At 39.6% G+C, this 17,841-nt stretch overlaps 1 protein-coding gene across 1 annotated transcript; it reads left to right on the forward strand.

Annotated features, from left to right (window-relative positions):
* Positions 1-508: 508 nt before the first annotated feature.
* LOC129518063 (60S ribosomal protein L23a-like) lies at positions 509-17,324 on the forward strand. The gene is made up of 2 exons (XM_055338104.1): positions 509-577; positions 16,836-17,324. The coding sequence occupies exons 1-2, from the start codon at positions 509-511 to the stop codon at positions 17,298-17,300; spliced, it is 534 nt and encodes a 177-aa protein (XP_055194079.1). The 3' UTR covers positions 17,301-17,324.
* Positions 17,325-17,841: the final 517 nt, after the last annotated feature.

A 17,841-nucleotide genomic window follows, 5' to 3' on the forward strand; every position in this document is an offset into this window, starting at 1 on the left:
ACCTGCTAGAAGTGGGCCATAAATTTGTTTCTGAGCTTTCTAAAGGTGAACACCAAAAGTAAAAAAAAAATGATTACAGGATTCAGAGTATATCTAAACACATAAAACAAAATCAGTTTTTCAGGCTAAGCCTAACTCTTATGAATTCTCATGCATAGGATCCTGAGCAATGGAAAGAAGAAGAGTAGGGAAAACCTCCCATTTCTAGTATATTTCTTAGGCCATTCCTAAGAGCAGGCTATTAGTTTAATACCAAAATGCAACTCATTAAAAGCAATTGAACAGCAGCATTATTCACAATAGCCCAAATGTGGAAGTCCATCAGTTAAACAAATGAATCAGATGAATGAATAAACTGTATATCCATGAATGGAATATTATTTGTCTATGAAAAAAGAATGAAATACTGATACATGCTACAACATGGATGAGCCTTATAAATATTGTGCCTAGTGAACTCTACAAAAAAGACCACATATGTGATAATTCCATTTATTAACTGTTCAAAATGGGCAAATCTATGAGACAAGAGATTAATGGTTTCCAGTGGATGAGGGTGGTGGAAAGGGGAAAGGCGGTATGATAGCTAATGGGCATGGGATTTTTTTGGGGGGGGGTTGATAAAAACATCTCAAAGCATAATTATGGTGACTGTTGCACAACTCAATATACTCAAAAACATTGTACATTATTTTATTTTTAAAGATTTTTCATTTGAGACAGAGAGATACTTAGAGAGATAGAGAGAAAAAGAGAGAGAACATGAGTGGGGGAGGGGCAGAGGCAGAGGGAGAAGCAGACTCCCCTGCTGAGCAGGGAGCCTAACGTGGGGCTCAATCTCAGGACCCCAAGATCATGACCTGAGCCAAAGGCAGACACCAAACCATCTGAGGCATCCAGATGCCCCTGAACTATACACTTTAAATAGGTGAATTTTATGGTATGTAAATTATATTTCAAATTTAAAAAAGCAGCTATGTTGAGCCAAATAAATTGAGTTCAAGGATTCACTTTTCTTGTATTCATGGATACGCTTTTATCCAGGGGATAAGTTTTACTCATTTGTTTATATTTTTAATTGTTTAAAAGTAGGCTCCATGCCCAATGTGGGGCTTGAACTCTGAGATCAAGAGTCTCATGCTGTACTGACTGAGACAGCCAGGTGCCCCCAGGGATAAATTTTAGACTAGAGAAATGGATAGACTTCATAGTCTTCAGGCAATCCTCCATAAATTTGATTGATTTCTCTTAGCTGAGCTTTTGATAAGTTGACCAACTGAGTTTGAGGGTATGCTATCTGACAAGTCCTTGGCGCACAACTATTCTGTTTGCCAAAGTGCAAAGCTATGTGTTTTAAAAGTCAACCCAAGTGAAAGATGAGCCAATGAAGAACCCATCCTGGAATAGAAAGCCACTGCCCTTCTGTGTGGAGGCAGGTCAAAGGAATACTAACTGTCATGGCCAGTAAAACTCTTGAGAAGGAAGTTGTGATCTGCTTTAGCACATAGATGAACCAGACCCCCAAATTCCAAACTAGAGAGCATCACTATAGTAATTTTAGGTTGGAAAAAACTTAAAGCAGTAACCAAATCTCAGTCCTAAAAATGAATTTCAGGAAGGATTTAGCTTTGAACAATAATTCCTGATGAACCAGCCACCAAAGAGAAACTAGTTGTACAATGTATGCCTAGGTAACCAAATGAAGTGACTTGCTGAATAGGATTATAGTGCTGAAATTGATAAATGTTGAGGAATGTCTACCAAAAATGGCAACTTTGATTTTCAAAGGGTTGGTTTAAAACCTCTTATTTCCACTCCTAGTCTGTGATAATAAAACCTGCATGTGGGAGTAGATAAAGCATTCATCTTCTTATTTCAAACTGATATTAAGTTATGACGATACACCTAAAATTGAGGAAGAACTAGTCATATGCCTGTTGGATGAATCAGAAAACTTACAGAAGCGTTGGGACACCTGGGTGGCTCAGCGGTTGAGTGATTGCCTTTGCCTCAGGTCATGATCCTGGGGTCCTGGGATGAATCCCACATCGGGCTCCCTGCAGGGAGCCTGCCTCTCCCTCTGTGTCTCTGCCCCTCTCAGTGTCTCTCATAAATAAATAAATAGAATCTTTTTAAAAAAGGAAAATTTACAGAAGGCTAAATGAAATACTCCTAGCGATTCTGATGTTCTTGTTTAATTGGTGACTAGAGTTGCACTGGATATACACTTAAGAGCAAAATGCTAAATGACCAAGTATTAAAATCAATATTTACCTGCAGCCAAGGCCAAAACTAAGTAACACTATCATAGAAAAAAGTTCTGGAATATAAGAATAAATTCAAAATCATATTCAATAAATATTAAGATTTTTGTTAAGAAATGAGGTTTTCGGGACGCCTGGATGGCTCAGCGGTTGAGCTCCTGCCTTTGGCTCAGGGCATGATCCTGGAGTCCCAGGATTGAGTCCCATGTTGGGGTCCCTGCATGGAGCCTGCTTCTCCCTCTGCCTGTGTCTCTGCCGCATGCTCTCCTCTCCTCCTCTCTCTCTCTCTCTTTCATGAATAAATAAAATCTTTTTTAAAAATGGAAATCTTAAAAAAAAGAAATGAGGTTTTCACATCAAAAATTTTTTTCACATTTAAAATTTTGATGTTATGTTGCAGAAAGACTCATTTCTCAGCACTGTTTGGTGTGCTACTTAAAGAAAATGCTTTCTGAATATTTTTTAAGTAGACTTTCGTTTTTAGAGCAGCTTCCGATTCATAACAAAACTGACTGGAAGGTACAGAGATTGCATATATACCTCCAGTCCCCGCACATGCATAGTGTCCCCCATTAGCCACACCCTGCACCACAGTGATACATTTGCTACAAAGAATCTATATTGGTACATCATTATCATCCAAAGTCTGTAGTTTACATTAGAGGTCACTCTTGGTGTTGTACATTCTGTGGGTTTGGACAAATATTTAATGACATGTATTCATCAATATATTATCATAAAGAGTAGCATCATTGCCCTAAAAATCCTCTGTGCTCTTCCTATTCATCCCTTCCCCTTACCTCCAAGCCATGGCATCACTGAACATTTTTTTTAAGATTTATTTATTTGAGAAATAGAAAAAAAAAGAGAAATAGAGAGAGTGCAAGCAGGGGAAGGAGCAGAGGGAGAGAGCGAATCCCCAAGCAGAGTCCTCACCAAGCGTGGGGCTCGATCACAGGACCCCAAGATCATGACCTGAGCCCAAATCAAGGGTCAGACGCCCAACTGACTGAGCCACCCAGGAGCCCTGCAATCACTGAACTTTTTACTGTCCGCATAGTTTTGTTTTTTCCTGAATGTCATGTGGTTGGAACCATACACTGTGTAGCTTTTTCAGATTGGCTGCTTTCACTAGTAATATGCATTGAAGATTCCTCTATGTCTTTTCTTGGCTTGACAGCTCATTTAATTTAAATTCAATCAATTAACATAAACTGTATTATTCATTTCATAGGTAGAGTTCAGTGATTTATCAGTTGTGTACAACACCCAGTGCTCATTACATCAGCTTCCCTCCTTAATGCCCAGCACCCAGTTACCCCATCCCCCACCCCCTCCCTTCAGCAACTCTCTGTTTCCTAAGGTTAAGAGTCTCTCGTGGTTTGTTTTCCTATATGATTACATCTTGTTTTACTTTTCCCTCCCTCCTCTTTGCTCTTCTGTTTTGTTTCTTAAATTCCACACAAGTGAAATCATATATTTGCCTTTTTCTTATTGACTTATTTCACTAAGCATAATACCCTCTAGTTACATCCATGTCATTGCAAATGTCAAGATTTCATAGTTTTTTTGATGACTAATATTCCACCGAATATCTATCTATCTATATCTCACATCTTCTTTATCATTCATCTGTTTTTTAAAAAGATTTTATTTATTCATGAGAGACACACAGAGAGATGCAGAGACATAGGCAGAGAGAGAAACAGGCTCTCTGTAAGGAGCCTGATTTGAGACTTGATCCCAGGACCCTGGGATCATGACCTGAGCCAAAGGCAGATGCTCACCCACTAAGCCATCCCGGGGCCCCTCCATTTATCTATTGATGGGCATCTGGGCTCTTTCCATAGTTTGACTATGGTGGACATTGCTGCTATAAATATTGTGGTGCAGGGGTCCCTTTAGATCACTACATTTGTATCTTTGGGATAAATACCTAGTAGTGCAAATGCTGGGTCATAGAGTAGCTCTATTTTCAACTTTTTGAGGAACCTCCATACTGTTTTCCAGAGTGGCTGCACCAGCTTGCATTCCCATCAGCAGTATAAAAGAATTTCCCTTTCTGTGCATCCTCACCAATATATGTTTCTTGACTTGTTAATTTTGACTGCTTGGTTTTTAGTGCTGAATAATATTCCATTATTCCATTGTCTAGATGTACCAGTTTATTTATTCGTTCATCTACTAAAGAATATCTTGGTTGCTTCCAAATTTTGGCACTTATGAGTAAAGCTGCTATAAACATGTATGTGAAGGGTTTTGTGTGGGCAAAAGTGTTCCTCTCCTTTAGGTTAGTACCAAGGAGCATGATTGCTGAATTGTATGGTAAGAGTGTATTTAATTTTCTAAGAAACCACCAAACTGGGGATCCCTGGGTGGCTCAGTGGTTTAGCACCTGCCTTCAGCCCAGGTGTGATCCTGGAGTCCCAGGATCGAGTCCCACATCAGGCTCCCTGCATGGAGCCTGCTTCTCCCTCTGCCTGTGTCTCTGCCTCTCTCTCTGTGTGTGTCTCTCATGAATAAATAAATAAAATCTTAAAAAAAAAAAGAAACCACCAAACTGTGTTCAAAGTGGGTGTACCATTTTGCATTCCCATCCAGCAAGGAATACGATTTCCTGTTTCCACATGTTCACCAGCACTTGGTATTGTTGGTGCTCTAGATTTGGCCTACTAATGGATTGTAGTGGTATCTCATTGTTATTTTAGCTTGCATTACCCTGTGACACATGGTGTGGAGCATTTTTTCATATGTTTATTTACCATCTGTATATCTTCTTTGGTGACATGTCTGTTAAGGTCTTTGGCCCATTTTTTAAAAAGATTTTATTATTTGAGAGAGAAAGAGAGAGAGAGAGAGCACGAATCGGGATCAGAGGGACAGAGGGAAAGAGATGAGCAGACTCTCTGCTGGCCACGGAGCCTGATGTGGGGCTCAACATGGAGCTCGTGAGGCTCGTGGGGCTCAGTCTCAGGATCCTGAGATCACAACCTGAGCTGAAGTCAGACACTTAACTGATTGAGCCACGCAGGCACCCCTTTGGCCCAGTTTTTATTCATTTGTTTGGTCTCTTATTGTTGAGTTTTAAGAGGTCTTTGTGTATTTTGGATAATGGTTCATCAAATATGTCTTTTGTAAATATTTTTCCCAGTCTGTGGCTTGTCTTTTCTTCCCTTGAAAGTGTCTTTTTCAGAGAAGAAAAAATTAATTTTAATGAAGTCCAGCTTAGTTTTTTAAAAGATTTTATTTATTTATTCATGAAAGACACACAGAGAGAGGCAGAGACAGAGGCAGGGAGCCCTACGTGGGACTCGATCCCAGGACTCCAGGATCACACCCTGGGCCAAAGGCAGACACTTAACTGCTGAGCCACCAGGCATCCCTGAAGTCCAGCTTATTAATTCTTCCTTTCATGGATCTTACCTTTGGTGTTGTATCTAAAAAGTCATCTTCAAATCCAAGGTCATCTAGATTTTCTCCTATGTTACATTATAGGAGTTCCATACTTTTACATTCTACATTTAGATCTGTGATCCATTTTGAGCTAATCTTCTGAAGGTCTATATCTAGATTTATTTTGCACATGGATGTCCATTTGTTTCAGCACCATTTGTTGAAAAGACTATTTTTGCTCCATTGTATTGCTTTTGCTCCCTTGTCACAGACCAGCTGACTATATTTATGTGTATCTATTTTTGGACTCTCTATTCTATTCCATTGATCTATTTGTCTATTCTTTCACCAATACCACACTGTCTTGATTGCTGTAACTTTATAATAAGTCTGGAAGCCGAGTAAGGTCAATCCTCCAACTTTGTTCTTCTCTTTCAATACCGTGTTGGCAATTCTGGGTCTTTCACTCCTCCATGTAAACTTTAGAATCAATTTTGTTGATATCCATAAAATAACATGCTAGGATTTTAATTTGGATTACATTGAATCTATAGATCAAGTTGGGAAGAACTGACATCTTGATAATGCAGTCTTCCTATCTGTGAACATGGCATATCTATTTATTTAATTATTTTGTAGCTTTTTTAAAAATTTTTTAAATTTTTATTTATTTATGATAGTCACAGAGAGAGAGAGAGAGAGAGAGAGAGAGAGAGCAGAGACACAGACAGAGGGAGAAGCAGGCTCCATGCACGGGGAGCCCGATGTGGGATTCGATCCCGGGACTCCAGGATCACGCCCTGGGCCAAAGGCAGGCGCCAAACCGCTGCGCCACCCAGGGATCCCTATTTTGTAGCTTTAATCAGACTTTTGTAGTTTACTTCATATATATCTTGTTCATATGTTAGCAGGTGAATGAGGAACAGTAAAAGTATTCTCCCGACTGAGAAGGCACTTTGAAACTGAAAAATGATGCAAGCCACTCCATATTGTTTAAACAGAGTTCTATTCAGGGTAACTTAACTAGCAGAGGGGATTGGGCAGACCAACAATCCAGGTACTATACAGCTATTCTCCACACAGTCTGAAGCTTAATCCATAGTTTTTACAGAGCAAAGGACATTGTAATGAGTCAAAGGATAATTATCTACAGTGGTGCCATCTGTGTCCCACTTTAGGGTAGATCAGAACAAGCCTTCTCGCATTCCAGTCAGGGCATACATTAACCTCCAAGGGTCCTGGAACACGTTGCCTTTAGAGAGGTAATTGCATGGGCATAAACAAGATTGAAGGCCCAAAGATGGAATCAGTGTTGTTAGCACTCCTTCATACACATATTGTTAGACTTGTACCTTAGTTTTTCATTTTTGGATGTGTTACTGTAAATGTTGTTTTTTATGTCAAATTCCATTTATTCACTGCTGGTATATAGCCAAGTAATTGAGTTGTATCATTGCTTATTTGATCCAATTCTTTTTTTGTCTATTCATTTGGATTTTCTACATAGATGAGTATATCATCTGCAAACAAAGACATTTTATTTCTTCTTTCATAATCTATATACCTATTTTTTCCTTTTCTTGTCTTATTGCATTTTCTAGAACTTCCAGTATGATATTAAAAAGCAAAGATGAGAAAGGACATGTGCCTTAATGTTCTTAGTGGAAAAGCTTTTTCTCCCTATTTTTTTTAAATACTAGAAACATTGAAATGACCTGAGTTTTTTTTTTAAGATTTTATTTATTTATTCATGAGAGACAGAGATAGGGAGAGAGAGAGAGAGAGAGAGGCAGAGACACAGGCAGAGGGAGAAGCAGGCTCCGTGCAGGGAGCCTGATGTGGGACTCAATCCTGGGTCTCCAAGATCAGGCCCTGGGCTAAAGGCAGCGCTAAACCGCTGAGCCACCCAGGCTGCCCGAGTTTCTTCCTTTTAAGTATGATATTAGCTATTGTTTATCTGTAGAAATTATTTCTTAAGTTGAGAAGGTTCCTCTCTATTCTCAGTTTACGGAGAGGTTTTAAAAAAATCATAAATGGGTGTTGAATTTTGTTGAATGCTTTTTCTGCATCTGTTGGTATGATCTTGTCATTTTTCTTCTTTAGCCTATTGATGTGATGAATTAAATAATCAATTTTCAAATGTTGAACTAGCTTTACATACCTGGGATAAACCCCACTTGGTTGTGGTGTATAATTCTTTTTCTGCATTATTAGATTAAATTTGCTAATATTTTGTTGAGGATTTTTGCATCTATGCTCATGAGAGATACTAGTCTGTAATCTTCTTGTAATGCCTTTTGTCTGATTTTAGTATTAGGGTATGCTGGCCTCAAAGAATGAGTTAGGAAGTATTACTTCTGCTTCTATCTTTCAAAGGAGATTGTGGGGAAAAAAAACAAAAACAAAAAACAAAAGAGATTGTGGAGAATTGGTATAATTTCTTCCTTAAATGTTTGGTAAAATTTATCTGGGCCTGTTGTTTTCTTTTGAAAGGTTATTTTATTTTTTTTTGAAAGATTTTATTTGGATCCCTGGGTGGCGCAGTGGTTTGGCACCTGCCTTTGGCCCAGGGCGCGATCCTGGAGACCCGGGATCGAATCCCATATCGGGCTCCTGGTGCATGGAGCCTGCTTCTCCCTCTGCCTGTGTCTCTGCCTTCCTCTCTCTCTCTGTGACTATCATAAATAAATAAAAATAAAAAATAAATAAATAAATAAATAAATAAATAAAAATGAAAGATTTTATTTATTTATTCATGAGAGACACACAGACAGAGGCAGAGACACAGGCAGAGGGAGAAGCAGGCTCCCTGCAGGGAGCCTGATGTGGAACTCGATCTCAGGACCCTGGGTCATGCCCTGAGCCAAAGGCAGAAGCTCAACCACTGAGCCACCCAGGCATCCTTTTGAAAGGTTATTAATTATTGTTTCTATTTTATTGATAGATATAGACCTATTCACAGATTGTCTATTTTTTCTTGTGTGAGTTTTGGCAGACTTTATATTTCAAGGAATTGATCCATCTCATCTAGGTTATCAAATCTGTGGGCATAGAGTTATTGATAGTGTGCCTTTATTATCCTTTCAATGTCTATGGGACCTGAAGTGATGTCTCTTCATTTATTTCACATATAAGCATACCTTGGAGATATTGAGGGTTCGTTTCCAGAACAAACAGTTATCTGTTAGGTCAATTAAAAATAAGAAGACTTAAAACTTTAATTTACCTCCAATTATTCTTTTTCCAGTGCTCTTCTTTTCTCTATGTAGACTGAATTTCTGACCTATATACTTTTCCTTCTCTTTAAATAATTTTTAAAAACACTTCTTGCAAGTCAAGTGTTTTGGCAACAAATTCCTTCTGTTTTTTTTTTTTTTGCTTTTTTTTGGTCTGGGAAATGCTCTATTTTTATTTTGCCTTTGAAGGATTATTTTCTGGTCAGAATTTTAGATTGGTAGTGTTTTTTCTCCCAATACTAAATATTTAACCCCACTCTCTTTTTGCTTGCATGGTTTATGAGAAGTTGGATATAAATCTTATCTTTGTTCCTCTGTAGGTAAGGTTGCCTTTTCCTTTGATTTCTTTCAGGAATTCTTCTTTAATTTGAAAATGGTGTGCTTAGGTGTAGCTTTTTGGGGTATTTATTTTGTTTGATATCATCTAAGTTTCTTGAGTCTAGTTCGGTGTTTGTGAATAGTTTGGGGACATTTTCAGTAAGTATTGTTTTGAATATTTCTTCTGTTACTTTCTTTCTTCTTTTGGCATTCCCATTATGCATGTTACACCTTTTATAGTTGTCCTACAACTCTTGGATATTGTGGGGTTTTTTTCCGGTCTTTTTTTCTGCTTACTTCTCGGTTTTGGAGATTCTAATTGAGATATCCTCAAGCTCAGAGGCTCTTTCCTCAGCCAGGTCCAGTCTACTAATAAGCACATCAAAGGCATTCTTCATTCTTGTTATAATGTTTTTGATCTGTAGCATTTCTTTTTGATTCTTTTAAAGAATTTCTATGTTATTGTTTACATTGCCTATCTTTTCTTGCATGCTGTCTACTTATCCATTAGAACACTTAGCATATTAATCAGTTGTTTTAAATTTCTGGTCTGATAATTCCTATATTCCTAAAATATTGAAGTTTGATTCAGATTATTGCTCTATCTCTTCAAACTATGTTTTTTCCCTTTAGTATATCTTGTAATTTTTTCTTCATAGGCAGGTATGATGTTCTGGGTAAAAAGGAACTGCTGAGGGGCAGCCCGGGTGGCTTAGCGGTTTAGTGACGCCTTCAGCCCAGGGTGTGATCCTGGAGATCCGGGATCGAGTCCCATGTCGGCTCCCTGCATGGAGCCTGCTTCTCCCTCTGCCTGTGTCTCTGCCTCTCTCTCTGTGTGTGTGTCTCTAATGAATAAATAAAATCTTAAAAAAAAGAACTGCTGTAAATAGGCCTTAGTGACATGGTAATAAGATGTCAGGGAAGGGGAAGCATTCTATAGTCCTAAATTAGGTCTTAGATTTTAGTGAGCCTGTCCCTCTGGACTGTGAACTTCACATGTGCTTTTTAGGTTTTTCTCCCTCCTTAGGTGGAATACGAAGGCTTGAGTGAGTTTGTTTTGGTTATTTTCCTTATGCCAGGGGAAGGCTACAACTGGTTGGATTTGAGTATTTCCCTTCCTCAGGTCAGTCACACTCTGATGAATCCCCAGCAGGCTAGGTTCTGGTTAAATAGTTTCTCCCGAGGGCAGACCTTGTTAAGAACAGAATGTTCTGGCATATTTTAAAATAGTTCCTTTTCCCCTCCCCTTGCCAGAAGCAGGAGGGGATTTTCTGTGATACTCACTGTGAGAACCTGGTAGAAATCTAGGAGGTAAAACTCACAAAAGTGTGGGGAACCCTTGATAGCTGGGGACTCTCACTTGTCCACACTGAGCCTTCAGCAAGTCATCAATTACAGTTCAGGTTTCCCTATGCCAGCACTGGTTTCCCCAGAGGTTTCTGCGTGGCTAAGTTATGATTCTCTGTATTCACCTGTTAGTTTCTTCTATTCTGTGAGCACTGATTTGCCCTTTTTTTTTTTTAAAGGAAAGCTTTTTTTTTTAATTTTTATTTATTTATGATAGTCACAGAGAGAGAGAGAGAGAGAGAGAGAGAGAGAGAGAGAGAGAGGCAGAGACACAGGCAGAGGGAGAAGCAGGCTCCATGCACCGGGAGCCCGATGCGGGACTCGATCCAGGAACTCCGGGATCACGCCCTGGGCCAAAGACCGGTGCTAAACCACTGCGCCACCCAGGGATCCCTGATTTGCCCTTTGACCTCACTTTTTTTTTTTAACCTCACATCTTTTATAGATCTAAGAAGAGTTGCTGATTTCTCAATTTGTTGAGCCTTTTACATGTTAGCCTGGAGAAGCAACTTCCAAGCTCTTTACATGTTAGACTAGAAACCAGACCTGTATTGTTTAGTAATCTTTGAAATCTTTGAAGTCAGAAACTGTGTCTTGAACTTTGTCATAAACCCAGCAACTTACATAATGCTTAGCACATAACAGGTGCTTGACTAATATTTAGTAAGTGAGAGAATAAGCAAATGAAAGAATGAGTGTTGGCAAAACAACTTACAGATTAAAAAAAAAGATTTTATTTATTTATTTGAGAGGGGGGCATGAGCAGGTGGGGAGGGGCAGAGGGAGAGGGAGAAGCAGACTACCCACCGAGCTGGGAGCTAGACGGGGGTGGGGTGGGGCTCAATTGTGGAGTGGGGAGGTGGCTTGACCACAGGACTGAGAGATCATGACCTAAGCCAAAGGTAGATGCTTAACAGATGGAGCCACCCAGGTGCCCCACCATTTACAGATGTTTTCAGCAAGACCAACAGCTTTAGAGCTTCCTCCTGTATGCCCTAGGTTCTTTGCTCAAATACATAGTATCAAATATGTGGAAATAGCTATTTTTCTCTCATAGTAGTGACTTACAAGCTTCTTTCTTGCTGGGCTGGAAACTGGAAATCTTCCTTACTGAATATTTTCAGATGCAGTTTTAAGATTGTTGCCCTCATTTATGTCTGTATTTCAGACATCTTGCATGCCCTTGGTGGTTTCTTTCTTTTGGTTAATTTTAAATTGTATTTATCTTATTTTTATTCTATTTCTTAATTTAATATACAGTAAAATTGACTTTTTGGGTGTACAGTTCTATAAGGAATTCATGAACTACTTTATGGAGCCATTTTCCTGAGCTCTTCTCTCTCCAGCATCTCTCTGACACTTTCTGATTTCTGGGGCTTCCCTCTTTAGTGTTTTACCCAGAAAGCTGGGACCTCAGTACTCTGTCCTGCCATGTGCTTCTTGTGACTGTGCTCATGTCTGGACGAAAAGAGAGAGGAAAAAAAAGCAATGGTGGTATGCTCTATCCTCTTGGTATTATGTTTTCCTGAAAAAGAGGGTTCCCCTTGCTCAGAGTTTTAGGCCCTGAGGGTCCCTGCTGCTGATGCTGTCAGTGCTGCTGCCCCTGCCACATGGGTTGCTTAGGGGTGCCAATTTGTTTCTACTTTGAAATCTTGTCTTCTTTTCCAAGATGTCTGCTACCACTTAGTTTATAAAATCCTCAAACTCCCTGCATTCTATCCAGGTTTTACAGTTGTGTTCACTGAAGAAGACAAAATGGAATGTGTTTCTACATCTTAGCAGGAAAAGAGATGAGCTCTTGCTGTTTTATAAAATAATTTGTGAAAAATCTGCCTTTAAATTATGGATCTAGAAATGTGACAATGGAACAATGTAATTGACTCAATTTTTTTTAAAAAATTGTATTTATTTATTCATGAGACACACACAGAGAGAGGCAGAGACACAGGCAGAGGGAGAGGCAGGCTCCTTGCAGGGAGCCGGATGCAGGACTAGATCTGGATCTCAGGGTTCATCTGCCTTCTGAGCTGAAGGCAGATGCTCAACTGCTGAGCTACCCAGGTGTCCCTGACTCAAAAATTTTAAATTATCTATGAATTTTCACCTGTATCTTAGTATCTATTGCACGTGTACGTATTCAGTCAACCCTTAGAAGCAAATTTACCAAGCTGACAGACATGGCTGCCCATAGACACATTAAGAAACCCAGCTGACCCCATACCAAACTGCCTACCTGAAGAATTTTAAGCCAGATAAATGGTTGCTACATTAAGCCATGAATTTTTTGATACTTGTTTTTTCATAGCAATAGCTAAGTGAATCTGTAAGCAAGTAAAAGCATTAATCTACTGTGATGTCCAATTAAAAAAAGATTTCTGGGTTTTTCTGCATGTCCAAGTGTACAATGCACAAAATAAAAAAGTAGCACATCTCATGGTATCACTAATCATTTTTGCACAGTAGATTATAATTCACAAAAAACATTTTCCCATAATTTAATTTCTAGATGGAACTTTGTAGCTGGGAGTCATAGCTTGAGCAAATCTCAAAATTCCTTCAATTTCAACTACTGACACTGGTTGGCAGTCTATAAGCATCACTTAAATAAATAAATTTTGTTTAGTTTTTAACTCCATAGACCTAAAACAATAAGGAAGTTCCTTAAAACATTTCTGTAAAGGCGGTTTTAAAGTTTGTTTAATGAGACTCAAACGAACTTTGGCTATCTCACTTGTGTCTAAGACTTTCTTCCCCTTATACTCATTATAACCTTTATTATTATATTTGGGTGGAGCATAATTTATCATAGATATACATGATTTTGGAATTTTTCTTATGAAGTTTTAAGATGGAAAAGTTGACATTTAGGTTTTATTTCATCCTTATAAGCTATGGAAAGATTTTCATTTTCTTTTCATTTGCTTATTCATTCAGAGAGCACCAGAAGGGGTGGGGTGGAGCAGAGGGAGAAGGGGAGAGACAATCTGAAGCAGACTCCATGCCTAGCCCTGAGCCCCTGCAGGGTTTACTCTCAGGACCCAGTTTACTTTCATTTGACTTGAGTAGAAATGAAGAGTCAGACGCTTAACTGACTGAGCCACTCCGGCACCCTGGAAAGATTTTCAAACAATACTTTTTCTTAAAACACGCATAGCCTCATTGTAATCAATAATTAAAAATTAAATATAGTTCTTTAAGGCTATTTTGTTTGTTTTGGCTCCTAATACAAAAAACTATACAAAGGTTAGAATTCTATGTACTTTTTATTTTTATCTTACATTTAAATAAAAAATTATTGGTTCAAAAGAATGCTCTTTTAAAAAATATTTCACTTATTTATTTGAGAGAGACAGAGATAGCAAGAAAGAGGATGAGTGGGGAGGAGAGAGAGAGAAGCAGGCTCCCCACTGAGTAGGGGACCAAAGCAGGGCTGGATCCCAGGACTGTGAGATCATGATCTGAGCCAAAGGCAGACTGAGCCACCCAGGCATCCCTCAAAAGAATGCTCTTAAATAAAGTTGGTCATTGCATATTTTCTTTTAAGTAGACTCCATACCCAATGTGGGTCCCAAACTAATAACCCTGAGATCACGAGTTGCATGCTTGGGGCTGCTGGGTGGCTCAGCTGGTTAAGCAGCCAGTTTTTTATTTTGGCTCAAGTCATGATCTCAGGGTCCTGGGATAGAGCCCTGAAACATCAGGCTGCATGCTCAATGGGGAGACTACTTCAGGATTCTCTCTCCCTCTGCCCTTCCCCCTGCTCACTCTCTCTCTCTCTCTCTCTCTCTCTCAAATAAATAAATCTTAAGAAAAATGAGTCCCATTCTCTACAGCCAGGCACCCCATTGCATATTTTCTTAATATTTGTATTGAATTCATCTATTTTCCTATTTAACTGTAAGTTCGTAATAATTATGTTTGTACATAAAATTAAAAACTTTCATAATCATCAAGAATCATATCATTTTACTCCTGCCATAATAAATATGTATTCATATGTCAAATGACTGAAAGATTTCAACATATAAAGAACACAGTAAGATTTTCAGTCCTATTGACATCTACAATGCTTACCTGTATCTGAAAACAAATGTTCAGATATTAAAAATAAGTCTAAATGATATTCCTTGTTTATATTACTCACACTTTGATACTGATTATATATCATGGTAACATACATGACTACATCCTGCACACATTCTGTGATAGCAGAAATGTTGAGGCAGACATTTGGCCTTTAAACGGGTGAGGCCATACCTGAGAGAAGACTTTGGCCAAATACTTCAGTGTATCCCTACAGCTGACGCTTACTTATTTCCCTGCTCCAGAACTTGCCTGGATAATGTGACTTGGTAAAGCACAGGGATGGTTATAATCCATAGCAGTGCAAGGAGGAACATCATAAACTTCTGCTTCATTCTGCTTCGTTTCCACAGAGTGTCATGTGTTTTCACTGACGCCACACACCTGCCCCAAGAGACATAAAACTCTTCTATTTGTCCTTTTAAGACAAATAGGGTGGATAAGTGGAAAGTGCATTTGCAGTGGGGAAGACATACCAGTGAAAAAGACAGAAGAACGTGACCAGGAGATGAGTTATTAGAACTAAAGAGGACTGTGGCTTTCTTTAGGAAAGGCTGTAGAGGTAGAACATAGTTTGAATGCTTGCTGGAAGCTACTTGTTTTTAACTCCTCCTAGGTATGGGTGTGATAATTATAAGTTTTAAGGAAAACACTCTTTTTAATTTTTTTAATTTATTTATTTATGATAGTCACACACACACAGAGAGAGAGGCAGAGACACAGGCAGAGGGAGAAGCAGGCTCCATGCACCGGGAGCCCGATATGGGATTCGATCCCGGGTCTCCAGGATCGCGCCCTGGGCCAAAGGCAGGCGCCAAACCGCTGCGCCACCCAGGGATCCCAAGGAAAACACTCTTTGATGAAAGGAGCCGCGTTAAATGTTGGAGAAAGTTGCGAGGCAGGATCTCAGGAGCAGAGAGGAAGAACAATGAGTGGAGTGATGATATTCTCTGAAACCAGCAAACATACTTACAGGGTAGACTTTCCAGTTTGATGTCTTTATGGTTTTGTAAAATGTGAGACTCAAAGTGTATCCTGACCGAGAGATGGATTTCCCTCAAGCTCCTGGTTGTCTATTGAAGATTAAAAGGAAAGCCTGCTAAATGCAGTGCAGTATCCTGGATTGGATCCTGGAATAGTTAAAAACAAAACAAAACAAAACAAAACAAACAAACAAAAAACAGTTTTCCCTAGTGGAAAAACTGCTGAAATCTCAGCCTGGAGTTTAGTCAATAGTGATGTATCAATGTTGGTTTCTTGGTTTTTAAATTTTATTTGTATTTATTTATTTTTAAAAGATTTTAGTTATTTATTCATGAGAGACACAGAGAGAGGCAGAGACACAGGCAGAGGGAGAAGCAGGCTCCATGCGGGGAGCCCAATGCAGGACTCGATCCTGGGAATCCAGGCATGAAAAGCAGGTGCTCAATCACTGAGCCACCCAGGCGTCCCAGTTTTTTTATTTTTTTGAGAGAGGGGGAGAGAGAGAGAGAGAGAGAGAGAGAGCGCGCACGCACACATGTGAGTGAGTGATTGGGAGTGAGTGCAAGTGGGGGGAGGTGTAGATGGAGAGGGAGAGAGAGAATCCCAAGCAGGCTCCACACCACCATGGAGCCCCATGCAGGGTTTGATCTCAAGACCTTGAGATCATGACCCCAGCTGAAATCAAGGGTCCCACGCTTAACCAACTGAACCACCCAGGTACCCCTCTCGATTTTGACAAATAGACCATGGTTATATAAGGTGTTGGCATTGGTGAACATAGGGAGGAAATATATGGGAACTTCCTTTACTATCTTTGTAAATTTATGTAAATCTAAAATTACTCCCAAAATATTTTATTTTTTAAAAAGGCTTTATTTATTTGAGAGAGAGAAAGAGAGCATGAGAGAGATAAGAGGTGGAGAGGGAGAAGCAGGCTGCCCATTGAGCAGGGAGCCTGATGCAGGGCTTGATCCCAGGACCCTGGGATCACGACCAGAGCCAAAGGCAGCCACTCAACTGACTGAGCCACCCAGGTGCACTACTCCCAAATATTTTAAAATAACTAAAGTTATGGGAAGCCAGATATATTTCTTTCCAATAGACATGAGCTGCAGTTAAACCCTAGTTTTTGAGTGAGATGGCCCCATTTTTTTTTCTTGTTAGCATGTTGTTTTATTGTGTCAAATTCTGCATTTAAAAAACTAAACAGGAAACGAGCCTGGGAAATCCCTTTCACGAAGATGGCGCCGATGGCAAAGCAAAGGCTTTGAAAGCTAAGAAAGCGGTGCTGAAAGGTGTGCACAGTCACACAAAAAAGAAGATCTGCACATCACCTACATTCCGACTACCCAAGCCCCTGCATCTCCGAAGGCAGCCCAAATATCCTCGAAAGAGCGCCCCCAGGAGAAACAAGCTTTATCACCATGGCATCATCAAGTTCCCCTTAACTACTGAGTCAGCCATGAAGAAAATAGAAGACAACACCACACTTGTGTTCATTGTGGATGTCAAGGCCAATAAGCACCAGATCAAACAGGCTGTGAAGAAGCTCTATGACACTGATGTGGCCAAGATCAACACCTTGATCAGGCCTGATGGAGAGAAGAAAGCATATGTTCGACTGGCTCCTGACTATGATGCTTTGGATGTTGCCAACAAAATTGGGATCATCTAAACTGAGTCCAGCCGGCTATAAATCTAAATAAAATTTTTTCACCATAAAAAAATAAATAAAATAAAATAAAATAAAAACTAAACAGCTTTAAAAGTTATCATATACCACATCTACTTTATTTTTATTTATCTATTTTTTAAAGGTTTATTTATTTATGATAGACAGAGAGAGAGAGAGGCAGAGACACAGGAGGAGGGAGAAGCAGACTCCATGCAGTAGCCAGACGTGGGATTCGATCCCGGGACTCCAGGATCGCGCCCTGGACCAAAGGCAGGCACTAAGAAGCATGCTTTGGTAATGATACTAGTATTCTTCGTGTCCCTTGAGTCTGTACATGATGGTTGGGCCCTAGATCAGAACTTTTTGGATTTCTGAATGGTTACTATGTGTGTAATAAGCCACAGGCCATCCCGTCACCCAGCTCACTCCACAGTGCCCGGTGTGCATGTCGTGTCAGCCAACCAATCTCATAGCTTCACTCTTCTCTGGTAGACTTCTGGATAATGGAAAGTGCATTAGGCAAGATTCTGGTTTAGTCAAC

This window comes from Nyctereutes procyonoides, unplaced genomic scaffold (genome assembly GCF_905146905.1).
Source record: "Nyctereutes procyonoides isolate TBG_1078 unplaced genomic scaffold, NYPRO_anot_genome, whole genome shotgun sequence".
Lineage (NCBI taxonomy): Eukaryota > Metazoa > Chordata > Mammalia > Carnivora > Canidae > Nyctereutes > Nyctereutes procyonoides.